The sequence below is a fragment of the Accipiter gentilis genome, chromosome 3 (genome assembly GCF_929443795.1).
Source record: "Accipiter gentilis chromosome 3, bAccGen1.1, whole genome shotgun sequence".
NCBI classification, from domain to species: domain Eukaryota; kingdom Metazoa; phylum Chordata; class Aves; order Accipitriformes; family Accipitridae; genus Astur; species Astur gentilis.
In genome coordinates this window covers 42,464,777-42,491,845 of record NC_064882.1, presented here as the reverse complement: position 1 = coordinate 42,491,845, position 27,069 = coordinate 42,464,777, and the positions used below count along the sequence as shown (strand labels likewise).

At 39.4% G+C, this 27,069-nt stretch overlaps 1 protein-coding gene across 1 annotated transcript; it reads right to left on the bottom strand.

Annotated features, from left to right (window-relative positions):
- Positions 1–965: 965 nt before the first annotated feature.
- Positions 966–27,069, bottom strand: RMND5A (required for meiotic nuclear division 5 homolog A). Its single transcript, XM_049791158.1, has 9 exons — positions 26,815–27,069; positions 22,037–22,179; positions 15,608–15,742; positions 15,345–15,445; positions 10,020–10,186; positions 9,112–9,277; positions 6,305–6,407; positions 3,941–4,095; positions 966–2,578 (listed from the first exon to the last, which is right to left on the bottom strand). Exons 1-9 carry the CDS (start codon positions 26,954–26,956, stop codon positions 2,515–2,517), a joined length of 1,176 nt encoding a protein of 391 aa, XP_049647115.1. The 5' UTR covers positions 26,957–27,069; the 3' UTR covers positions 966–2,514.

Sequence of the window (27,069 nt, the reverse complement as noted above, 5' to 3'; positions counted from 1 at the left end):
AGTCTCATTAAAAGGCACTTACTGCACAAAGGAACTAGTTAAAGGCTTCACAATCTGGTCCAAAAGTGTAGTAGAGACAGACCTCAAATACCACTGTAGCTTTAAAAATAAAATACTTTTTTACTATGGATATTCCCAAACCCCATTAGAGAAAATGTACGAGTATCAGGTGCTAACTGTATTTTAAGTATGAAAACTTCCGAGTATTCTTCATTCTTCCCCCTGCATGCACTTTCTCTAGTTACCAGAAGTATATCAGGCAGTAGTAGGAGACAACTTGCATCACCTCAAAAGGCAAACTGGAGAGCTGTAACAATCAAAATGCAGACATGTTTCACAAATGTCCAGAACAATAGCTCATTACTGTAAGCACATAAGCATTTCTAGATTAAACTGCTAGCATCATCTATTGGTGGAGCTTCAAAACTGCAAGCAATTATTTTTAAGTAAACATACAGACAGCTAGAAAAAGAATTGCAGTTATCTGCTGAAAACAGCTGAGTTTCTGAATTAGCTAAGGATCTATAATATGCACTATTTAAAAGCGAGAACAGGACCACGCTGTATTAAATACGTTCTAATACGTAAGTTGAATTTGTACCCTATTGCCGTTTAATAATTGTGCCATTCTTGTACTCTAAGCAATTGCATTAGAGGCACTATCAACACTAACCAGTGTTCACACCAATGCCAAAATACCAGCAGCATAACAGAGAAAGAGATTCAGCACTTACATTTCAGCGTGGGTTTTGAGGGTGTTGTTATTATTGTGGGTTTTTTTAAAAATTCCTATGCCATTTCATATAAATCCAAAGCATTAAGCAATTCCACTCAAAAGAAAAGATTAAAAGCAATTTCAGCAAGACTAGGAAACCTACATGGAAAATAATATCCTCACCCGTTTATTGTTGATTTTACCACTTGGTAACGCTGTTGTTTTGAACTCAGTGTGAATACAATTTAAGTTTTGCAGAAAATCACACACCTGTATTTTTCACATGTATCAAACACATTTAAAGTTTAAAATTTGTGTGCCTTGACTTGCTCCTCTTAATGTCTCTTTAGGGATGTCCATTGTCACTGATCCAATAGAGTCCAACTCAGTCTCTCAAGTCAGATGACATACAAATTCAAAAGGTGTAGATTTCCCAAAGACGATCTTCTCTGTAGTGCATTGTGCTAGTGCATTCAACCAGTGTGTCAGTATTCAACCATATAAGCTTGGGGTTTAACTACACAATACAGAAATATAATTTTACATGTAGCTTTGCATGCCTTATGGCTGCTTGCCCTACTATAGGACAGTGCAATAAATACAAATATATGCACACTAGAAAAGATTTAACTGCCATGATCTACATCTCGTTTACGAGTACAAATTTACCTAGTCAACAATATGACAAATTTAGCAGAAAAAGTGGCAATGGCAGTAATATTCTACTACAAAAACAAGGCTAGAAGCAAAGTGTTCTCAAGCTACAGAAAACTTGCTACCTCCTAATATATGACGTAGGGCCCAGTTCTGCCAAGTGCAGAGTCATGATCAGTAGATTGCATCAGAACATGCTTTTCCCCCATTTAACAATGAATACTTCTACAATTTATTTGGTTTTGATAACTGTTTATAAATAGCACACTATAATGACTATTAAACTATACAGCAACATGACATTTATAGCCTAATCCTGAATACAAAGTTCAAAGAACATGACTACAAAGGCCAGAGAGCAAATGTCATCGACTAAAAGCATTTCCACTTCAGAATTTATTGAATGTTCTCTTACACAAACACTTCTTGGTTGTGAAACCAGAGGAACAGGATTTCCTATTCCCTTTCTGCTCCAGTAGTAATTTAGCCACACATCACCCTTATAAATTAGTGATGGATTTTAACAGGTAGCCCCTTGGGGCTATATATTTTATATACTTTATATATATGCACATTTACTTTGAATTCTATGTAAAAGTTGAAAAAATGTTTGAAAGAAAAACTCAGAATATATCACAGCTTTTTCAGCGAAAAAAATACAAATTAGTTTTATAACCACTATTCAATTTATCAAACTTTTTTTTTCTGAAGTATTTACCTTTAATTATGTACACACATTACAGGAAATAAAACTTTTTCCACAAACATTCTCTAAGGTGACAGTTATCAAGAGAATGATAGAATAATAGCAGGAAGAATATTAAACAAATGGGGGCGATCAATTTCTGCTTTTAAAAAGTAAAAAGTCACCATATAATTAAGTACAAAAACCTGCATTGAATGACAACTGCTGGTGTAGTAACTTGATCAGGTATGGAGACCAAGAGTATAGTAAAGCCCTATGGTAATAATATTTCTGTAGCATTTCCACTTGGTATGTATATACTAAATGTTGGCAAAGTTTCTGTAGCATTAGCTTATACAAACATAGGAGTCCTCAGTCTGCTGCATAAAACGGAACAAGTGTGTTTTAATTCTCCTGAAATCCAGAGTGTCACTTACAAACTGCATAATGAAACTTTTCTTCAGAAAAATATCTGTTTGGCATCTCCGGGGCTCTGTTCCATCGGACAATAGGGGCACTTTAATCTGGGGACAAAGACAACATGTTAGAATTGCAGCAATGTGTGACAACTGAGCATTAAAGTGATAGAGTTTGCAGTGATAGTCCTTCTTTTTTCCCCTGTAGCATGCAACAAATGTACTCTTAAGCCATAATACTTTACATGGCTCCATTAAAAGTCACCTTTAGTTGAGAGAGACCTTATCACGCTTTTTCTTCTAATTATATTCTTTCTCACCTCTCACCCACACACCCCTGAATTATTAAATACCAAGAAATTACTCTTCATGATTAATCTATCATTTCTCCTTCTGCATTAGTTTGTTGCATTTTAGTAATTTTAAATAGGCTGGTAGCTTTCACTTTGATTTCCTTGGTATCCAGTGCATTTTACTGCCTCGTTCCCAAAATGCCATGATTTTACAACCTGCTTAGATCAGCCAGCTCCTGCAGGCTATGACTACGGAGGTCAGCCTGGCCTCCCTGCTGAAGTCTCCACTGATAAAATTCCACCTTCTTACAATATTTCCTCTTTCTAGTGGAAAAATTGATCTATTTTTCCCCATGTCTAAGTTTGGGCCTTTAACCCATCCCAAGTTAATATTGTCAGAGTTGTGCTGTCACTCAAGCTGATCAATGAAAGCATCAGGAACAAGCAATCAGAGACAGGAATAACATAGCAGCAGGTTTAGTGGCTTGAAAGAGCTAAAGTCACCCATGAAGGGCTATCTTTAGGCTTTTCTAACAGGACAAAGAATGCAAATATCACTCGACATACTCATTTGTGTCATCACTTACTTCCACACTGGATTTTGCAAAACAACTTACAGCTCCAAATTAAGCTGACAGCCTCCACGGAAGCTCCAAATATTCAAATTATCACTGGTTCTTCCTCACAGAAACCTGTATAGCTCGCTCTTTCCCATTTCCTCCTTCCCAAAAGCCTGTAGGCACCCTACTGATTATTTAAGAAGGAGTATTTCCACAGTGATAATTCAATCACCTGCTCAATTACTAAGCCGTATTTCCCCAGAGGTTTAATTTTATTTTTTAAGGGATGTTTCATGCATTACTAACCTTGCTCCCACTGAAAAACTGTGTGTGTAAAAGCCTCCCTTTTGAATTTAAGACAACACAATGGTAAGTACAACTTGGAAAATCTCTGCTCGTTGCACTCCATGTAATCTCACTTTCTACAATGTCAGAGGGTTTATTACGCTTTTCTCCAGTGCATCTACCCGGCTTATCTGGCTTTTAAGTCATTCTCTAAGATTAACGCGCTTCCACCAGTTATGTAATTATGGACTCGGTTTTCCCAAAACACAGTATTCTGGTCTTAAGATCTGTCCTTGTCTATGTGTTGCTTGAAATAAAAGAATGGTACTTACTTGCTGCCATTAAACATTTTATTCAAAGCATCTCTTGATATAATATGACCACAGACTAATTTCATAGGTGGATTATTATCTGTTGTTTGCTGACGAAGGATGGGGCAGGCAAATATTGAATGATACCAGCACTTTTTACCGAGGTCCACTTCAATCTGTGAAAAAAAATAAAATTAACATAACAATTTATCTTGAGAAACTATATTTCCAGACAATTATCCCTTTAAGTCATGGCCCTTATTATTGGATTTCACAATTCAGCTGTGAAGGCAGCAAAATCCATCCTGTGGATGCCTGACAATTTCCCAGCCAAAAATACTTAACTGTGATCTTAAAATGGTGATTTATGTTGCCTCTCCCCATTCCCAACAAAGCAGAGTATTCTGCCAAGGAATAAGTGCATGTTTTAGTGCACATCTACGTCCTGGCAGGAAAACTGAGCTGATGACCTAACAAGACTTTCTGTATTTCCTAGCCAGTGATTTCCAAAGTGGCTTAGATGTAGAGCTCATTTAAAGCCGAGGGGGGGCAGGGAGAAATTAAGAGATAAAACCCCTTGGATTGATCATGTTAATGTTCTACAGCTTCTTGAAAGACTCTCCCAACACCTACACGTCATGTCAATAATCAAGTGTATGAGAATCATTTATTTTCAGTAACAACACAGAAGACACTGGTACAGCATAATACTTGCCATCAGGACGAAACTATTTCAGAAAGGGACATCTCACAGAGAAGAACAGGTCTGTGACTTCAGGAACTTATTGAAAACTAAAAAAAAAAAGTCACAGCTTCTGTACCTGAAGCTCCTGGCTCTGACAAGTCCTCAGTTCTGATAGGTTTAACCTTCAACGAAATCTGACAATGTAACCTTTTCAAGCTACTTAATCTCTGTCTTTCCATGATGAAAATAAGGCTTCCCATCCCCATACTGCCTTAGCAGTACACACTAAAGACCCTTAGGTTTAGAAAACGCAAGGAGGCATATATATTTATTAACTGATCTGCACCTGACAGCAATCTTTTCCCAAATGCTCCCTAGCCAATCATTCCTGTCTGGATGGCAGGGCATGAATCTGTCACACTTGGAGATTACACTCCCAGCGTTACAGAAAACGTATCTGGGAGAAACTCAACTCACGTACTTACACTATAAATGAATCTCTTCCAGCTACAAAGAGGCTAACTCAGTTCACGGCCAATTTGCACTAAATAGGTTTTCTTTCCAAATCAGGAGCAGGCCGCTTGAGAGCTGCACACACCTGGCAAGAGCTATAAAGGGAAACTGCGGTTTCATAACAACTGAACTTCGTTTCAACTGATATAAATGAGTTCTGTTAGAAGCAGAATGCCCTGGATCCCAATTCAGCTCCCGTGTCCCCAGATGTACCACTAATTCTTTCATCTCCTATCTGCCTGATAAAGAGTCAGTGCAAAGCAACCTGTGGACAGAGCTCAAGCCTAGCTAAAGAAAGTTATTGTTTCTCAGTGGGATGCATTTCCTTTCCAGTTACACAGAAACATCTCACACGTTCAGTGTAAGGCTAAGTGGAAGGTGAGAGCATCTGTTTTGTTAAGGTCATTTGATCAAAGACCTTTTTAATGTGAAAGGGAATAACAAGTGAAGGGGGGAGCAACAAACAAAACCGAGAGATACAAACCTGACAGACCAACATAATGGAGACAATAATAGGAAACAACCTCGTCAGTCACACTAATTGACAGGTCATCAAGAAACTGCAACCAAACCTGGGACTTAGCAACAGGTAAGAATGCAAACCTGAGGGTCTCAGAGGAGGAGGGGTCAGCAGAACTATACAAACTGCAGGAGGAGGGTGCAGGGAAAGGGAATTGGGGAGAAATGTCCAGAAAGGGGTATAAAAGGGCCAGAAGGGCCACTCCAGTATTTGAGGGTCCCTGAACATGCATTTGCTTGTGAATCTAGAGCGCTGTATGTGTGCTTTCACCACTGAATTTCAATCTTTACCAGCCAAAGAGGAGGAAGAGATCTTGGCTGTCTCTACTTCTGTTTTATCCAAGTCCTGTACGTGGGTGCTGCTGAAGGCAGCGCCTTGTCTGCGGCAGCCTGCGTAGCCGGTTGTATCAGTGTCCTTTGTGTGTGTGGGTGTCTGCGATTCATATTCAGCTTCACTACTGGTTGAACTTTCAAACAGGAAAGCAGCAGCCATGTCCATCGGCCTGGGGTGGAGACTCCGAGGTCTCTGTACAGTAAGAAGACCCAAGGCCGGAGCTGGCTGGAAGTAGCGGACGTGTAAAACATCCCTTAATGTTCAGCACAGAAGAAGCCTGAAAACAGCATTCAACATTAGAAATCTGCCCTGGGATAGCTTAGCATGAACTCACCGGTAGTTCATCCTTCTGGTTCCACACACCTGTGCACTGCCTTTGTTCAATAACTGCCTTGATATTAATTAGAGCTGGTAATGCTACACAACCTGCTGAAAAACTGCAGAAAAAGGAAATGTTACCATACGGTGCCTGTTAGGAAACCAGCATTTTTTTGTCTTTCCACTTTAAAGGTTAACTGGGACACAACAGCGTTGTACTACTTCATTCAGTTATTGTCTGTACTTCTAAGCTCCCTTCAAGTATAACAAGCAAGAGTTACGGGGCAGGTTATCAGTTACCCTCCATCTTAGGCTAGCACCCTCGTGTACTATATTCTGGACTGAAAACAACAGTTAATCCCTGCTCTGAGCCTTACAATTAATTTTTCTATACCACCTACTTTGAGCTGTACAAGAGGAAGACATCATGTTAGTTTATATAGGTAGTTGCTCTCTGAACTATGGAAGAACACATGCAGCCTAAGAGTTTCCACATAACACACACATACACACAACCCGTAATCCTTTAATTATATGTAATTACTGCATAAAGAAACATGTCTTTCCACCTTCAATCAAGAAAACAAATGTTGAAAAAACATAGGAAGGCAAGTGAAGGAAGGAAACCACAGCCTATAACAAGAATGGCAGTGTACAACTGAACAAAGTCAGTGTCCCAGAAGTTCAGCCTGCTCTGGGAGTTACCCATTACCAGAACTTACTGCATTATTTTGAAATATTTCACTATGTTACAAAAGAAAGTATGACACTGAGTTTCCACAAATTAACAGATGTTTTAATGGATTTAAGTCTAATGACAGTACTATAGGCCTGGAAATCAGCAAAAACAGAAACAGGATTTGACCTTGGTATCAGTCTGCTCTGTTTCTCTGGCAGGTTATTTTACTATTTGTGCAATTTTTACTGTCTACAGAAGTCACAACCTTCCTCTCCACTCTGCTGTTCCAGATACTTGTTTTTATGTTTCTGCAGGAACATTCTGGCTAGTTTATTTGGGAGGAGTGTGCCTGAAACCAATGCATGTCTTGCCTAAGCATAAAAAAACCCAACCAAACAACAAAAAAAAAAAACCCATATCACTCACCTCCAGCTGGCCATTTTAATCCTTACACTTTGCTTTTTGGTTATTTCAGCCCTAAGTGTAACTTGTGTTAATGCTGTGGAAAGTTTAGACAAGTAGTATTTGTAGAAATAAAAGCATTCCTGCTTTAATGGTTCTGTATGAAAACATCTCTGGAAAAGCCCTTTAAGAGTATAACAACTCAAGTAAATAGTAAATTCAAATGGTGTCCTGTAGTCCTTCAAGACCCTGAACCATGACCTCCTTAGCACAGGAGTTTTGCCACTGACTCCACACAGTAACTCAGACCATGAGGCCTGTACAGGATTAGATACATACTGGAGAAACCAATCAGCCTTAAAAAAAAGTGACCACTACTCATGTTCCAGAAAGCAATGTGTTTTATAGCAGGGTTTTAACTTCAAGCTGGTTTAATTTCTAAAGGATCTGCAGCACTCAAAGGTCACCAGTTTAGAACAGTCTTGTTTATGACAAGACTATTGATACCACCTATATAGTAAATACATTTCAGTGCAATCAATTTCACACCAAGCATAAAGCAAGCATCCAACCAATCCACACATCAATAACAGGGATTTTCCACTTCACCGAAAATCTCTTAGTCATTTGCACTGAAAACTGCATTACAGCATCGGTGCATGAGCAATTAAAATGTAAAGGATTGCTGCTAATTTGACTGAAACAGGAAAAAGATTAAAACCAAAAACCAGAGACAGAAGTTTCAGATACCTGTAAAACCCTCAAAATGAAACTCGTAATGTTTACTGTAGAAAGACAATTAATCTGAAAGTGCTCCCTTTGTTGCCTCTCTTGTATTTTGTGAGAGGTGCCTCTCTTGTATTTTGTGAGGAGAAGCAAAAGGCTTGACAATTTTAAGAGCTCTAAACTAAGCACAGAAGTCTAATAATAGTAACATGCAAACAGTAAAAGAAAAAAGTCATAACAAACAAAACAACAAAAAAGAAGAGGTAGTGAAGCTTCTGCTAAGTACCAAATCTAGCCCAGAAAGATACGTAGAACTTATTTTCTATTTAATGTCTGAAGTGAAAACAAGAACATCAGGCACATATATCGGGGGAATTGACATCCAAAGGCTAAATAGCAGCTAATCTGTTTTATCTTCAGAGAAGCTAGAAGAAGATTAGGTTGGTTTTTCTTCACATTTCCAACAGCCTCCTACAGATCTGCATTTTGTCAGATTAGCTACTGAGCTTGAAAGTGCCTCTTTCTTCTTCGCAAATGAGGTCCAGCAAACAATTTGGATTTTTAGCAGCTGAAATCACAACATAACTTTTAAGCATTCTTCTAAGTAGAAGACAGGTAAAGTAACATGTGAATTTAAAAACCAAGATGATCAAATGCTGACAGAATCATGGCCACAATTTGGGGGGGGTTTTTGCAGTTAAACAACAGGGACAGTTTTCACACATTTGCTGTGGGAATAGCTGGCTGATTGCCATCCTCATCTTTCTCACTGATGTCTAAACTACAGAAGCCAAATTCCATCCATGAATGCTTCCTCTTGAGCTGCAAAGGTGCAGGCTAAAGCACAGCACACAGGAACCTCTGATTTCTAATCTTTGCAAATCTTGTTCAAGCTAGTTGCAACTACACTCTTTATTTAATACAAGCTAGATGAGACTACTTCTCAAAAGCAGTTTCTTTTGTCCTGAACAAGAAATAGAAACCAAACCACCGTGTACCTCATCTTAAAAGCATACCTAACACTGAGAGGTGATTCAACTGAGAGACCCAGAAGAGCACAGGCATCTCTTGTAAAGATGTCACAGATGTCCGCCCACTGGTTTGCATCTAATAGATGAACGTACGGAGAGTTCTCTATACCTTGCCGCAGATATACCAGGCTGCCCATCAAAACCTGAATATCTGTGAGGGACCAAGAACAGTTAGTTATTTAATATTACAAATAAAAGCTAGTGACTACAGTTAGCTTTTACATGCAAAACAGGCAGATACATTAAATCAATACTACAAATCCTCACCTCTACAAAATACAACTGTAGCCATCACAGAACAGACGTCTACAGCTATGAGAGCTCCAGTTCACTATGACAGACTGGAGGGGTCATCTGCCCCTCTACAAGCATGGCATGCTGCCTATTAATTTGCTTCTAACAGGTTTACCTTTTTGTAAGCTTTCTGACACACACAGTACCCTACAAATTAGGCTTTACTGGATTCAGTTTGAGATGGTTCACTTAACTCACATATTCCCCATTTTTCAAAAGTTTCATTTCTTTGTATTACCCCATGCAGCAGAAAATAGCAGATGACTATTCCAAGAACATTTCTGTGCATTTTTAACACTTTACCCTGGCAGCAGGCCTATTCTAGATGTAATCTGCATATTATTTAAGAGTCAAAAACCTTAAATTTAAGCACATGTGCAGACATATTAAAATATAATTTTGTGCCCTCTTCAAAAAAAAAAAAGGGGGAGTTAATTCAAATTGTAAGGACTCAGGTTATACACGTTAAATACAAAAATAAGAAGCCTCTAACAAAATGAAAATAATGGAGTAAAACAGGTTTGGAACATGATTTATATTTTACTATAAGGTGCCACATCCAAGTGCTTTAAACCCCCATAATATGACTGAAGACTTACCTTTCTGATGATTTAGAGCAAATGGCTGGAAGTTTTTCGCATACTGAAGTGCTTCTCTTTGATTTGCTGTTCCACCCATCAATAAACTAATAAAATACAATCTGTGTAGTTTAAATTCCAGTGAGCTATTCTGTGCCATGAGCATTTCTCTGTTGGATACTGCCCACCTAGAAGTAACGAGGAGGTACAATGGGACATGACACAAGAGTAATTGTCAGCCTACACCATATAAAATTATTACAATTATCAAACACCTATTTCAAGAAGAGTATGACTGTTCCCTGAACTTCTATGAGCCTATACAAAGCACAGAAAATTACAAGACCCTTTACAAGTAATGGAGCTACACAGGGCACACAACACATGAGCGATGGTACTTTTGGTGCTGCTGTACAGGTTAACCTCTGCAAAATTCAACACATGGTGGCTGGAAGGCAGGACTGAATTAGGCACAATATAAGATAGAAATAGCTAGAATATACTGTATTTGGATTAATACCCCTCTGAATCTTAACAATTACAGACAGTCCAGCTGCATGTTGAACAAGTTTGACCAAGCCTTTCAAGAACATATTTTCCAACTTCCTCACTCACCAAACATTTCCTTTAAGCCACTATGTTTATATATGTGCATATGTTGCCCTGGAGAGGGGAAGTGCGTCTATGGGGGCCTTGAAGATAGACATTATCAAGACCTTACAATGGAGGATAGGGGGAAGGGAAGGGCAATCAGTTTAAATATCATACTTTATCCTGCTTAAACTTTGCTTTCTGTGTTATTTTCAACTTAGACAATAAAAATATTTCTCACTTTCCGGGTCTCATTCACCATGACAACACTAATGTTTGGCTCCCAAATAACCTGAAGAATTCTTAAACACACACCAAGTAAATGAACTGGAACTTTCAAAGCATTTCATAAAAAGTTATTTCATTATTTAGATTTTATTCATCCCTTTCTTGGTTTTTTTGTGTTTTGTGGGGGTTTTTTTCCTTAATTCAATTTAATCAGGCCTAAATCAAACCAATCTTTCTCTTAACTTCAAGTTTCAATGTTCTTTGGTACATCTGTTTCTCATTAGTGTTAATTAGTTATACTGCTTTCACTGTGGGGGCCCCATTAAGCAAAGAGCTTTTCACTTTTCAGCAAGGAAGTGAGGTAGTCTGTGTTCCTTAAAAAGAAGTGGTATGGGAGACTTCTGTTCTTTTCAACCAATACTAAAATAAGAAAATTAAGCATTCTTACAGTACTGGTAAAGCTTTCAATGCAAGTTAGCCTGCTGCATTAAGATGTAGCATTAATGAGCAAGTATCTACTTTCAATTTGCTGTGGTCAAAATGTCAGGAGTCTGACTTTACTGGCAAGGCTTTGTAATGACAGCAGTAACCTTTCAGTAGGAAACAGTGAAAAAATGCAGCCTTTGAACTAAGAACAAGCTCTACTGTCCCCAATTTCAAGCAGTTTCAGCTGAGCAGCCTCACAAGACTGTCAACACTGTAACCTCCACCAGGAGGGAAGGGCACACTCACTAACCATTGGTTGTGGAGGGTTTTTTGTTTGCTTGTTTTGTTTGCTTTGCTTTGGGTTTTTTTGTTTGGTTTTTTGTGGGGTGTTTTTGTTTTGTTTTATGATCAGTGTCCATAGTTTAAATCGAGTATAGTGGCAATAAAGCTCACTCCTAATTAACAAAACAAAAGCCTGAAGTTAACCATAGACCAATAAGCAGCTGAAAGACAAAAAACTATTATCATTAAACAGTAAGACTAGTCCACAGTCCCATTAATGAGATATTCATTTGTATTGCATCAAGAGAGCCTCCATCCTCTCCCTAGCCAATATTCACAACCACATGACAGTACTTCATCTTGCTGAGATCGAGTCTATTTTTCCAAATTAGCTTTTAGGCAGGCTTTCCATTTTTAGCTCTTTGAGTGGCAGCACAGATTTGTATCAGAAGAAAGCAGCCACAGAAGCAAGGCCTGAGGTGTTTGGTCTAGGACATGCTGTTCCTGTTTCCAACGAGAAGACAAAAAACCAACAAGTGAGGTTTGAAACATTCAACCCACATACTCTCTACCACCATCCAAAATTGTTAGTAATCACACCTGTCTCTACCTCCTCTCAAAACAATACTTTGAGTGTTTTCACTTCTGAGACTCAAACCTATCTTAATTTTTTTTAAGGTTTACTGTATACTATTCAAACAACAGGTAGACAGAGCCTCTTCTAGCTCCCACATGGGATTTAGTTAAAATGAATTTTGCAAAATGTAGCAAAGATTCATTTAAGTTCAAACCATACCCCAAAGGTCCCGGCAAATACCAGGACCTGTGCACCTTGCTGCCTGACAGACAAAAGAGAAGACAGTACCTCTTCCCCAGGAGATTACAGTCAAAAGCTTTGAACCTGCAAGTCATTCCCATCAGACCTTCACATGGAGACCCACCTGGGCTCAGAAGGGCCAGGATCCACGCAGAAAGAACCTATGGATTTCCTCCCCCGTCACCAAATTACAGTAAGAAAAGTCACTGGAAATTAATGGGAACCCACGGAGGTACAGAGATTACACAGCTTAGGGTGCAGGATCAGACTGGGCATCTACAAAGTCAAGCTGCACACCCCACAACAAAAGAAAAACCTTATGGCCAGTCATACTGTATTTAATTCTGAAGTGTAGTATTTTTAAGTGTTGGAATTTGTATTAGTAAGAAAATCTGAAAAAACTATAGCTAGGGGGTTTGGGTGGTTTTTGGCTTTTAAGTTAGATATGAATACTAACTTCTCTCTGTCACCACAGCAGGGCTTTGAAAGTCTTTTTGAAAAGTCGTTAGTCTGACAACTCCCTTTTGATGGCAGTGACCAGAAGACACCCGTGTTTGCTTCATTTCTAACACCGAGTTAAGCTGAGCACCAACTGCAGAGCACTGACAGAGCCAGAGAGACTGGTTGTTGTTTTCATCCCAACCCTCCACAATTTTGCATGGGTAAACCCTGCTATACTCCCCTTCCTGGTTCATGACACTGTAATTAATTATCCTTGCATAACACCTGCTTTCTGCTTCAACACCCCTGTCAGTAGCCTAACCCTAGAATGGGCCAGTTTGGGACTGCTTTTATGTACCCACGAAGCTGTATTTACTGATGCCAAATTTAGCCATTTATTAGCTTTTTGCCCAAAGAGCGCAATGCCACCCCTCCAAACGCCTCTCACAGAGGCCATCTCTCCAGGAGCAGTTTCTATCCCTCCTCCTGAACACCCATGTCTGCTGGGAAATAATATGGGAAATACCTTCACTAGCATCAGCAGTTCTGCAGAATAACTGGGTATTTAAGACATCGGTTACCTCCTAAACTGTATAGTTTTGTGACATTTGATCATCCTCACCAACAACCATGTTTTTTACATAAGCATCACATAAATAAGGACACTCTGTGCCCAGCAGCAGGCAAAGAGAAGCAGATAGCTTTTGCAGTGAAGAGTTTAAAGAGAATAAACATTATAAACAGATATGAGACAGAGCGGGGGAGGGAGACCAGCATACAAACTGTGATGACAATACACACTATTATTCTCTGTCCATTCAGCTGTCTTCAGAATAAGAGTTCCTTTGAAGAAGGGCCACGCCTTCTCCTTTGTTTGAAAAATATTTAACACTGCTGCAGGAACTACAAGATACGACTAAGTAGCAATGAGTAAGGCACAAGGCCTAGCAAACTGGAGCTAAATTGCATTTAGTGACTCCAAGTGAATGAACATAACAGCAAGTTACTGTTCCTCAGAGAGTATCCTTTACAACAGCTATGCTACTATTTGAACTACAAGAAGTATGTGGTGTGGCTGACAGTAAATCCTGTTTCAGTTATAACACCAACACTGAAAGGCCTTTCAGTGTTGCCTCCCTTCTATTAGCCAATTCAATAGCAATAAGCCACCTGAGCTTTCTATCTCTGTAACTACATTCAAAGACCAACTATTTAGGTCAAGCTTTGCATGACCCAGAGGCATAATCCAGGATTTAGTTTATGAACACCACAGTTTGAATATCAGAGTACCCCTGCACTTAGTTTAGATGCCAATAAGCTCTGAATTGACATGCTTGTGTTGGTTCGTGTTAAAGGGAAAAGATAATGTTTGTTAATATGAAAATGTACTTAATAATGCAAAAACGATATCTTAAGTATATGAATTATGGTCTGGAATGAAACACTGAAATTTTGAATTTGCTTTGATTTCCTTGTTTCTATTTTTAAAAGGTCACTTCCAAGGTGGTTCAGGTTTTTTTGTTTGTTTTTGGGTTTTGTGTTTGTTTGGGTGTTGGGTTTTTTTTCCTTACTTCTGAGACCAACCTAAGCTTACCAAAGCTCTCACCACTTAAAAAAAAAAAAAATTAAAAAAAAAATGAAAAGGCTGAGGGTTTGTTTGAAGTTTTCTTATTTTTAAAATAAAAGCTATTCTGAAATGGCACAGCACAGCTATACACCCACTACTGTAAATCATAAAACAGTAGCCCATGAGACATTTCATCATCTTTCCCTCCTCAGTCACTTTTAGCACCAGCTTACATGTCTAATGGTTGCAAAGTCTACTAAGGTCAAGAAAACATCCTGGTCTAAGGTTGATTCATAAACCTCAAATACCTCCAGACTTGGTTTTCGTCTGACTGTTCAGCACCAACTTGCATTAACCGAATCGTTTTGTTCAGAAAAAAAAACTAGCAGATCTCACTGTCAGTCCAGGCTCCCAGCGGCAGCTCACCTCTCACCCAGCATTAATCGGCACCTACCTGGCAGCAGCAGTCTGCTAAGTACACACCTATCCTTTCACCCCCTCTTCCTACCCTGTGGTCCCTTATCTGGAAATGGAGGAAAAGTGAGAACTTAGATCCAGAGTCAAGTTCTGCTCACCCCAAAGGCTTGGTGAAGCCAAAAAGACTTGGTGGTACCCAACACCTTTAATAAGTCCTGGTATCCTTCATAACTGGACCTTTTAAAATAAGGTTCACTAATGATTCATTATAAGGCTAAGTACTATCGTGGCAGACAACTGTTTCTCCAAGTTATGTTTCTTCCTGAAATCTTAAATCGGCATCAGAAATTATTCAAATTAATCCTTAATCTATGGAAGACACCCTTAGTTAAGCACTGACCATGGGGAGGGACACAGAGGGGACGAAAGAAGGAAGGGGTTCACTCAGTAACTAGACCTTTCAAAGGACAAACAGGGACACATTGAAATATACTAAAGACAGTATTTAAAGTGAAAAACTAAGGATTTGCTAAAAGCATTCAAAAAAGGGAGAGAAAAAAAACCTGTGTAGACTCACTCTAGCGCAGGTCTCAAAACTCTAACTTTTAATGCTTCCAATATTCGATTTAACTCCACAAATGGTTCTTTTTGACTTTGATCTATTGATAGACCAGATTCCTGAAAAAACAAAGGCAGTCTTTAGTTAAAGCATAAGAAACAATGGGATTAAACTGCTGTTCTTCTGACAGCTTAAATATTCGCCTGGAACATTCAAATAAGGATGCTAATGCAAAACGTAATTTTCCTTGGTCGATAACATTCAACATCCACACTTATTACCTGACAAAGTTCCTCAGCTACATCCAACATCCCCTGCCGGAAGAAGTGCTCCACCATCACCTCGTTGAGGATTCGCTGGCTGTCAGCCTGCCAGCACCCATCTATCCCCACACTGCTGATGTCCGAGTCAAAATTCTGAAATGTACAGATTAACAGTTAATATGCTGGAACAAATCTCTCCATGTGATTTTTTCTTTCATTATGCAGGACACCTATGTCTCCACCCTGATGCTTTCTGCCTATTACTCAGTTGGCCCTCAATTACCTTCTGTTCAAAGTGAAATGTATCTGTCAGCTGCTTCATTATCTCCTGTGTACAGAAGAAAAAATCCTTTTGCTTGCTCATTTCAAGTCTGAATATTATTCACTATAAGGAATTACACTGACAAATTACAAGTCTAGCTAGCAAATTAGAAATCTAGTTGACCAATAAAGGGGTTTGCAGACCATGATGCATTTTTGAAGGAAATATCTGCAGAAAAGTTTTTTTCCATATGTGAAAACAGAAAAATGCATAGAGAACAGAAAACAAAATCGCCTACACTAGAATTAAAATACAGTTATCAATGCATCACTGTCACTACAGCACACCAAATTAGAAGTAAAAGCTTTAACTCAAGATTTTTTACATAGCTGGGGGGGTAGACAATGCTGAAGAAGGAAAATGTCATTTCTCCCCACCCCCAAACAACAATGAAATTCAAATCTCTAAAGACCTCAACATTCCAGCAACAGGATGAGCTTTGAAGATCTGAGAGATCTTTTACAGATCTAACACTGATGATCCTACTGCTGTGTATTTTTAGGCCAGTGGCCTACGGACATATTCCAGGAATAAGTAAAAATATTGTCACGGTGACTCTTCAGTAACACTTGGCACTGCTTGGCACTGCGCCTCTTGGCAGCAGGAGAGCAACACTTACTCTAATCCAAGATATAAAACAGGATTTTAACTGCTAACATGTTTTATGATCGGGGCAGGCAGGTTAATTTGAATAAAAATCCTCACCCATTGCCTAGAACCATCCTCTTGCAAAAGAAACAGTGTCTAGAAGTCAGTGCACTGCTTGCTGTGTGACCTGATGACTATGGCTCTCTTCCAAGAAGGAACTTCAGAAGTCAGAATTATAGTGAAAATAGCAGTGCTTCAGCTGTGGCTCTGTGACAACTGGCAGTCCTGCACAACATGGGAACACTGACCTAGCACAAATGCATGTTTCTGTCAAAGCAGGCGGAGCAAATAACACAAAGTTGGTACGAGCTATCTTCCAGTACTCTGCACCGCTCAGCTTCACACTGCATCATCCTTTTATTCACCACTTACTAATTTCCTTCATCGGCCACCTCCACATCTCCTTTGATGCTGCTCTGTCATTGTGAGAATCCCTGCATGTGTGGCTTCAAAACCACCAGTCTCTTCAGGTCTCTTAGCAAACTTTCAGTAATACATTAACCTTAGGCTAGCAAATCACCTCTTCCATCTTTCAGAGATGGTGGAACAAGACAAGCATCTAAATTATTGCCACTAAGTCAAGTCTCACATTTAACAACATTTTCACTTGGGTGTCTTAACCTGTAAGCTCCTTGTCATGCTGCTCGTCTTTAAGCTGTATCTTGAAAAAACTTAGAAATCTTGAAGACTAAATAATACCGTTCTTATTTATGCCAACCCTTTGAAACCTTTAAGGTTCACCACCATTGCCGATTCTGGTATCACTGTCCAAACACCACTAGCAGGTAACATAAACCCATCAACAATGCATTAGAGAAATACCAGAAGCAGTAGCAAGAAGCTTACTTTTGTTACTTAGGTTTTGGTGGGGGGGATCATCAGTAATCTAAAAATAGTCGACTAAGTTGTTTTTCATGCAATTTCAAGTCCTACTGAATGTATAATCCTGTAAGAAGAAACTGTATTCTTCTGGGCAGTTATCAACTATTAAGAGCTGAACCTATGCCTTGAATGTTGTCACAGCCTTCTTATTGCTTGGGGGCAGGGGTGGTAGAACCACTTACCTCCGCTCCTTCACAAAATCCCCATTTTGTTCTGAAACAACAAACCTATGAGCCTTGAGAACCTTTTCAAAACCCCATCATAAATTAGATTTTTTTTAAATCCATAAAAGGTGGTAACAATGAGTCATATTAACCTAGATTTGCTATAGATTCAAGTCACATCACAGAACCTGAGGGCCTCAATTTTTTTTCTCCCCCTCAGCCATTCTCCAATCAACCCCGTCTTGACCAAGTTCTCATTTCAATAACTTTTTTTTTTTTTTTTAACAATTTCCGAGATCCTTATTATATATATAATGTGGGATTCTACAGCTCTGCCTCCTCTGGGTCCTGAGGAGCTTCAAGAACTGACGGCACATATTACAGTGAGTGACTGTCACATGTCAGAACAAATTACTGCTTGCCTTTGGCTTACATATTTCATAACTGGCATGCACGCATGACATGCTGGTGACTACACATCTCTCAGTTTTCTAAATGTGAACAGTATGCTAATTGATAGCATGTGGGATTTAATAAGATTTCCAAAGTTGAAATAAATTCCGTAAGTTACAAACTCCAGAAAGGTTATTTTGTGCTTTTCAGGTTTTAAGCTTAGAAGACTGTCAGCTAATGTTCCTGAGAAACAAGCCTTTTTTAAAAAGCCTAACTAGTAAGCCTAGGGCTAAAATATAGAATACTACATGCTAAATATACCAGTGAAACAATGTAAAGTACATTACTGATAGCTGCTGAAATGTGAGAAGGACTTCGAGACATGCACACACACACAAGATAGGCCATTTTAACCAACATACAAACTTCCGTGTTATTAGCAACAACATGATAGGAAGAAGGATGAGTATTTAGGACAGTTTTATTCCTCAGTTTCTCAGTCGAGATTACTTTATGCATTCCCCCCTTCTTTTGAATTCTGACCCAAAATACAAATAAAATACATGTTTACCTTGACTGTTCAGTTTGTTGGTTCACAAGATAAAGCTCGACTTGCAAAGACTCTGTATTTATCTAGCCATATTCTTCACAGCAACATAATTAAGTGATGTTCAGTAAAGGGTTTTTTTGTTTGTTTGTACACAAGTTTTCACATGAAACAAACACTAACTTCGGTAAAAGTTTGCTTTCCCAAAACAAAGATTGGATTAAAATGTTGGTCCTTTAAAAACAGGCTTAAAATTCAGGGAAAAAATGGAAGGAGCTACCAATTACTCCACTTACTTTCCTGAATGAAGGCATTTAACCACTAAGACAGATTGCTGCTAGAGGGAAAACATTTACTAGCCCCATCAAACATGTTTTGAGATGAATTCAAATCATTCCAAAAGAGTGAGTGATTTACAAGGGAGACTGATGAGTGAGCTACCTGATAACAACTTGCTGAACAACAGTGACATGATGCGTTCTGGAAGCAGAGCAAATGCTAGTACAATAAAGAAAAAAAACTGGATGCAAACATTTCCTTTCAAAGGAGAAAATGCTCTTTGGAAGAAAGGATAACGCTTCATGGATCAGAAGCATGTAAACCATATAGTACTACTATGAAAAAAGGTCTAGCTTATTAGATAAACTTTCCAGGAACTGCTAACTAAAAAAAGGCAACACACAAAGTTTTGGTATTTCAGACTAACATGGCTCACATTTGATGCCAAATTTGAACCTCATTTTTCAAACACTTAGGAGCTTCTGTTCTCAGAGTGAACTCTGCAGGCAGACAAATCTAGGTCCCATACAAGTTCATAAGCAATCACTACACTAACTTAAAAAATGACCAGACTAAACTTTACATATAGGTATAACCCTGCCTCAACACTGGAAAAAAGCAATATAACCTGAAATTTGCCACGAGCAGATAATACAGCAAGTTCTTTCAAAATACAAAATATACAGCTAGGAAGACCATAGCAGTATTCTAGAGATGTTAATCTGTCTATAAAATAAATGAGGATTTACATGTGACAGAAACAAAACTCAAATCTCATTAATCAACGCAAGGGCTGTGCTTCTTTAAATTCTAACGAGCACTTTATTTAGGAAGCAGTAGTATTTTGCCCAGAACGTGTTGAGAATCAATTAACTGTATCAATTACACTTAATTACTTCTATTGGTTTAAGCTTAAGTGTATTATGGTGAAGGAATGGGGGGGGGCAATTTCAATAGGTTATGGGACTCGGATGCCAACAAAGACTTTGCTGGCAGGTTTCAAGCATATTTTCCAGCAGCACATGGAAATCGCATGAAGTACATATGGAAGATTTCCTTCAAATGTCACTGTCCAGGGTAGCATTAAATTCCACCTGGATTTATACATTACATGTATTCATCTCACAAACAGGCCAAGACTTCAAGGTACATTTTAAAATAGTTCCCTTAAGATACTACAGTCAAGGAAAATATAAAATTCAAACTGCTTGCATTAAAAAAAAGTCAAACAGAAAGTTCGTATTTAAGAAGACAATCCTAACTGATGCTCTGAACTTCATAAAAATACATCCTTCATTAAGAGCAGGACCAGAGACTCATGCAGTTCCCACTGCTTCTAGCCTTTTGATGTAAACACCACAGGCACTAAGCAAAATTGAAAATCCAGAGGAATGAGCACACTGAATACAGCGAATTGAGCTCATTTTTGAACACCTCACTGAAACAGCCCTTCTGACACTCAAGAGGCACAGAGCAGATTGCTGGTATCCTTTCTACTATTTTACAAAACCACACACTTGAAATTTAAAAAAATACTTTTATTTACAGCTATCCTTTCTCAAATAAAAACAGTAGATAAACTTAAAACAGCAGGACAGAAACAACACTGGAAAAACTATGCACATGACAACTGAAAGCTATTTGGAGATTAGACTCAAGTCTAAACTTTATTAAGCTTGCCAATGTTGTTTTCTTTGGATTCTAAGAAATACCATCACCAATTTGCATTGAATATTCATGCCCTCTATATAGGGCCTGGGGCTGCTCTACCTGAGAGTATTTAAATGAAAAGGTATAGCCAAACCTGAAAGCTTATTTGTACAAAGTCCACTTGCTAAAGCAGAATAGGAAAGTTTCAAACTTAGGACAAGATTACATAGATTTATTTCAGGCTTCAAGCCAGTAATAAGGATGGAATTTTACTCCAGTTAATTGGTTTAGATATAGCAGCAAGGATTAGAGACAGATGCGTCCTTAAGCTTTGGATAACAGTGACGCTTGGATTAAAGCTATTAGTACAAAGTTTGAGCTCTCCATGATGGTCAGTCATAAATATAAGGAAAAAATATAACAGTTGCACAGACATTCTACCCAATAAAGCAGCATTATGTACTTTGTTTCTTCATTGCACTACTGTTAAATTTTGCTTTAACAGATTAACATTACTAACAAAGTTTAAATGAGATTCCCAAAGGTTGAATGCTGCAAATGTCTTTGTCCAGATGAAGACTCATTTACTAGTGTCTTCCTTCGTAAGATGACAAGGTTCACCTCAAACCAAATGTTTAGACCCTATCAACATAAGCATGTTCTGATATGAAACTATCACATAAGAACGTCCACAAAAGCAAGTACAAGACTCTTTGCATACAGAACTACTTTATACGAAAGAATACATAGATGGTGAAAAGCATGGCCTGAAAGCATACGTATAGCACCACTTACTGAAAGAAAAAAAAAAAAAAAAAAAAAAAGGTTTTTAGTACTATTTGGAAGAATTGTTATATCTACCTACAAAAATATATTCAGATCCCAGTTACTCTTGAACCTGGAATTCATATAATAATGTCTCATATGCAAAGCTTCAAAGATAAGCTGCCCTACCTTATTATTTATTATGGCATAGACACAGACATTATGAGAAGTTGAATCTACTCTACTCACATTAAGGACACTGCATGTTATAAAATTAAGCCCTAAGAACTGACAACACCCCTGAAATACATACAAAATGTCTTAAAATTCTGATTTTATACTGCCTTCTAGAACAAAATGCCACTTTTGGGTTATTTGCTACCGACAATTAACTAGAAATGCAATATATATCTATTAAAAAAACCTATGCCTTATTGAGACAGATATTGAAGCAACCATTTTGCTAAACCGATATAACGCATACTATTACTAAGTCTAGTAATATCTATAGTGCATGTTCTCTCAGAAATTAAGAGATCTGAGCTGCCCCAGAAGGAATAGTCTATATACGACAAGTTCTGAAAGCAAGTACTGTACACCCCACTGTCTTGCCTGTGCCCCAAGCCTATGCTTCTGTAGTTGACAGGAAGATTTAATTAAGATTGATTGTAGTATAAATCACATGTTATAGGTACATATGCATGTCATGTATATGTAGAATGTAGGATAAATTTTGTGAAGCACAATACATATCACAGAATATATGTGATAATACAATCAAACCACAATATAAGTACCTTATCAATGGCTTTTCCAACTCGGGATACACTGCTGTGAATGTCTTTATGATCGGAGGCCAGTTTTTGAACTGTGTCTTTTATTCTTTTACAACACTGTGTCATAACAAGTGAAATTGTCCCCGACAAGTCTCCATCTTGATCTAGACAAAAGAGAGGAAAATTACTAACTTTGTTACAAACAAATGTTAACATTAAATCTCTCAATATGCAACAACATATAAAGACAATAAATTGTATTAGAAGAAAGAAATGCTATCTAGAGAGTATTTGCAAAGTAAGATCAGTTTAAATGAAGGAAGATGTACAGGAGACTGCTCACCCATGGAATTCAGAATCCAGTTGGGTGCACAATAATCCTGAACAAGTGCAACAGTTTAAAAAATTAATGTAAAGATCTCATGTGTCTCAGTCACGGCAGATTAATAAACACATGTCAAAGAAACACCCCAATCCACAAATTTCACGGGACATAATAGGAAGCTACTGAACCTACTACAGGATCAGTTTTCTTTTAGGCAGTTCTCTGAAGATATATCAGAAGGTCATGTATAAATTCAACTAGGTACAAGCAAAATTTGGATTAATGAGGGCCCGATCCATTCCCACCCTGCAAGCTACCCACTTATAGCAGACTCTGTTTGCATTTGAGCTGTATGAAACTTTTGCTTCCTAACTTGTGGAAAGAGCTCTAAACAGTACAGCCAACCAGTCTTAAATTCTCCTTGATGGACAAGAAACAGCCCGTTAAGGACCTGACTGTGAACGTCAGATCCACTCTTTCTTGTTATAAGATTTATTCTCTAGAAACTGTGACACTTTTAAACTGATGTCCAACTAACCAGTGCAATGCTGTATGACACATTCTGTGGACAAAATAATAAATACGAAAGGTTTACAAGCCCCTGACTGCATCACCACACTTAATAGTTCACACTCCTCGTGCTGGTGCCTCAACTCAAACACAACTCAGTAGCTTTAGTAGAAAACACATTACATTCTTTTGTGCTTTACTCCAGCCCTCTCTTTCAGGTCGTGATTTCAAAATACAAAGAGAAGCTCTTTTCCAGTCTTACCTCTGAAGGTCTCTCCTTGCTCAAAAGTTCATTCTACATGAAGAATTTTTCTTTTGGGGACACAGACTTAACAGTCTTCAACTGCACAGGAAAACTAATTTAAGTGGGAGAGCAGCCCAGAAATACTTCCCTAACATACCCGATCCAAACCCTTTATGTGAAAAAATAAAATCCCCAAAATATCTCTTTAGAAGAAAGATTTAAAAAGCAACTATGTTTTCCATAAAATTTGTTCCTTTCTCATTTTGTATTTTAACGTGCCTTTGGTTTCAGCAGCACGTTAGAGTCCAGTTTCTGGTATTTCATGGAAAGCAAAATGCAGGTGCATCGAACTGCTACTGCAGGACCAGCAACCCAAGAACAACAAAAACAAACTGTAACTCTTATAGCAGAGCCTTAGCAGTATGCCTCTGATGAGAGCAAAGGAAATCCAGAAAAAAAGCTGTAATCATGGGGGGGGTGTAATAATTTACCAGTCAGTTATTCTAGATACCTTCCTTTATGCATCCTGACTCTCAACCCTGCTGCTGACATCAACAGTGAAAACAACCTTCTGTTGTTACACACTATACACTAGCGCATTTCTAGAAAAGTAAATAGCTCCTGTTCACCCCTACACGCCCCCGCTGAGGAAGCTTTAATAGCATTTTTGCAACAGCCATAGCTTTTAAGAAAAAAAAAAAAAAAGCTTTAACTTTTTTTCTGCCTCCTGGGCAAACGGCTTAATAGGGCTCTGCATTTTTTCTAGTGTATAAGTGAGGAGTAATAGGATCAAAACAGTCTCTTCAGCACATGTTCACTAACAACTCTATGCACCCTAAATTAAAAATGAAAATTTCACTCAACTATTACATAAAGTTCACCTCCTAAAATTATTTCAAGAATAGTCATTATTTCTTGGTTGCTATTTAATTTCTATGATAGACATTTAGAATCACATGCAGGCTCTTAAATAACTGTCTCATGACTTTTGCCAAGACAAAATGATCAGAGATTACGCAACAAGCAAAATAGAAATACTCATTCCCCAATAAACAGAGAGGTTAAAATACACGCTCTTAATAGCTATTTTTTTTGCAAGAAAAGCCATTAAGCTAAAACCCAAACAACTTACATGCGTAACTGTTTCTACCCCAAGCAAATAAGTGAATTACTGTCCCTTAACACTTACTGTAGCAGAAACCAACTACAGTAAAGCAATGAAGATGTCTACATAGGAAAAGCCATCAGAGCCATAAGAGAAAAGATTTCTCCCCTGCACCCACGTCTTTCAGCTTTAAACTATGAGATACTTCTAATAAATCATCAGAAGAAAGCCTGCAGACAGTTATACCAGTAATTCAGTGTTCAGAGAACACTACAGACCGACAGCTTCTCTCTGTATTGTGTACACACAGTCACAATTTTTTAAAAAATACATTAGCAAGCGGACACCAGGCACAGAGTAGAGTCCAGAGCCAAGTTTACTCAGCCAGACACATTCACACCATCCAAGAATTCACAATCCTGCCTTGGCTACTCCAGGAGGTGAGATATATTGGGGAAAGACAGAAGAAAAACAAACTTTGTCTTCCAATTCACAGGCGTTAGCATAGAGCTGTTCTGTGCTTAGGCTTTAATATGAACGCAGCTCAATAAATTTTAAGGGACTGTATGAGTGGGGAAAAGAAAACCGGTTTAGAGGTTGAAGCAGCTTCTAACAGTTTCATTTTCTCCATCCACTTCCTTTTTATATTCACTGCCTATATTTAAGGCCTTTTCATACACCTCTGCCCTCAAATCTTGTCCTACAGCATTAATGTCTTCTTCAGCAGTGAGGTTTTTCTTTTCCTTTTCCCCTTTGAAACTGTATACACAAGTATATTTCTGCAGTTCACACCCCTGAATTACAGAGCTCCACATTAAGATGTCTGGCTGCTTCCACTTCCATCAATTTTCAAAAATACTCAGGATACAGTATACAAAAGCTGCAAATACCCGTTCTTATTAGAAAGTTATTTATAACATGTTAAAGAAAAAAAACACCAAAAAAAATTTTCCGCATATGAAGCCACCTTACCCTCAGATGCCAAAACTGAACAGAGTGCCCAGATGTTTGAGGGTGCACGAGTAGTAACATATTGGGTTTGTTCTAGAGCACTCACTGAAAGAAAGGTCAATTTGGGATGTACTCTGCAAGGACAGCTTCACCACTTATTTGAAAGTGCCGAAAACATGTGCAGGGCCTTCACAGGGCAGTCCCAAAAACTCAGATTACGAGTCTGGATGGAAAACCCAACGAGGACCCTGAAGGAACTGCACACTGGAACCTTTTAATTTTATTACAAAGAGAGTAAGAGCTCTGAATCTGCAACAGGATTCTCACAGACAAATCTTAGAGCCTCACAGAGTCCTATTAAGATCAATACAAGCGTAAGGGTCATGTGCCACAATTTTCCAGGCAAGGTCAGCATCTCAGTTTGTGAAGACACACATTTTATTGACTGTCCTTAATGCACGAGCACAAACTGTTTCGAACAGCACAAAATACATTTATTGAAAGACAGTTCAAAACAATGCCAAAAAACACGAACCCTATTTCATCTCAAATAAATGTCCCAGAACCGGAGTTCCATGTTTGTTCTCTATGGAAATTGCTGTGTACACACAGCAGCTCTAATACCCTCTTGTTTACGTTCCTGGAATTATATGCACTTGTGAGTGAGCTTTGCACCTGTATTTGTACAGGACTACCACAAACACATTTTCCTCTGAACCAGACAAAAGCAGATTCCAGAAAACAGTGAAATCGCATAGTCTGCTCTCAAATTTGGGCTCAGGAGCCTGCATGTTCCCATTTTTAATCCCTGAGCCATCAGTTGCTTCCTGCATGGCATTGGGTAAATCACTTCAGCTGCCTCACCATCCCCTCCCACTCCATCAATAAACACTGCGTTTACCTCCATCTCAGGGATTTCGCAAGGTTTAAATGTCTCTTGTTTACAGCGGGCTTTGGCCATCTAGCCCGCCTGAGCAAGTGCTCAACATCAGCTGTAAAACACAGACAGACTTAGGAGGCCGCGTTTACTTCCTGCTAAAGAGCAGCTTTACCCCAAACACTTCCAAACCGAGCCACAGCAAAAGAAAACAACTTAGTGACTTGGGGGGGGTGGGGGGGGGAGGGGGGAGGGAATAAGAGGGGGAGGGAGAACAAAACAGGGCAGCCCTGCTGTTTATTCGCCCTGGGGGTGACCAACCCCATTGTAACTCAACATAAAAGCACAGGAGCCATGAACGAGCTGACCGGGGTCACGCCGTACCTGCTGATCAGGAACAAACACTCCGGCAGCGTATAGAAGGCCCGGGAGGGCCGATACCTGCTCTTACCTTTAACTTTACCCCATCAGAAACGCACACAAAGCTCCGACTCCAGGAGGGGGGGAGACCTCCAGCTCAGCCCCCCCCCCGGCAGAGAGACCTTCCCTGCTCCCCGGGGCCGGCCCGTAAGCGGGGCTGGAACCCCCCGGGAGCGGGAGAGGGCTGCTCAGCCCGGAGGCTGGAGGGGGACGGTTCTCCCTGGAGGGGTCCTCCCAGCCCGCAAAGGCCCAAACTTTTGAGCTTTTTAACCCCGGATGAAGGAGCCGGGCCCCTTCTCCTCAGGGACAGGGGTAGGGGGGGGAGAAGGGGGGGGAGAAGGGGGGGGGGGGGAATGTCTCCACGTACTCTCGGTCTGGAGGATCTCCCGGCGCAGCCCGCCCGCGTACTGGATGAGCTCTTCCAGGCTGCGCTCGCAGAGCTGCCCGTAGCCCGAGAACTTCTGCAGCACCTTCTCCAGCTCCCGCTCCACCGTCACGCACTGGTCCATAGCGGCCGGCACCGGGCCGCGCTCCTCCTCCTCCTCCTCTTCCTCCTCCTCTTCCTCCTCCTCCTCCTCCTCCGCCGCCGGGCCCCCCTCTCTGCCCGGGCCCCCCTCTCTGC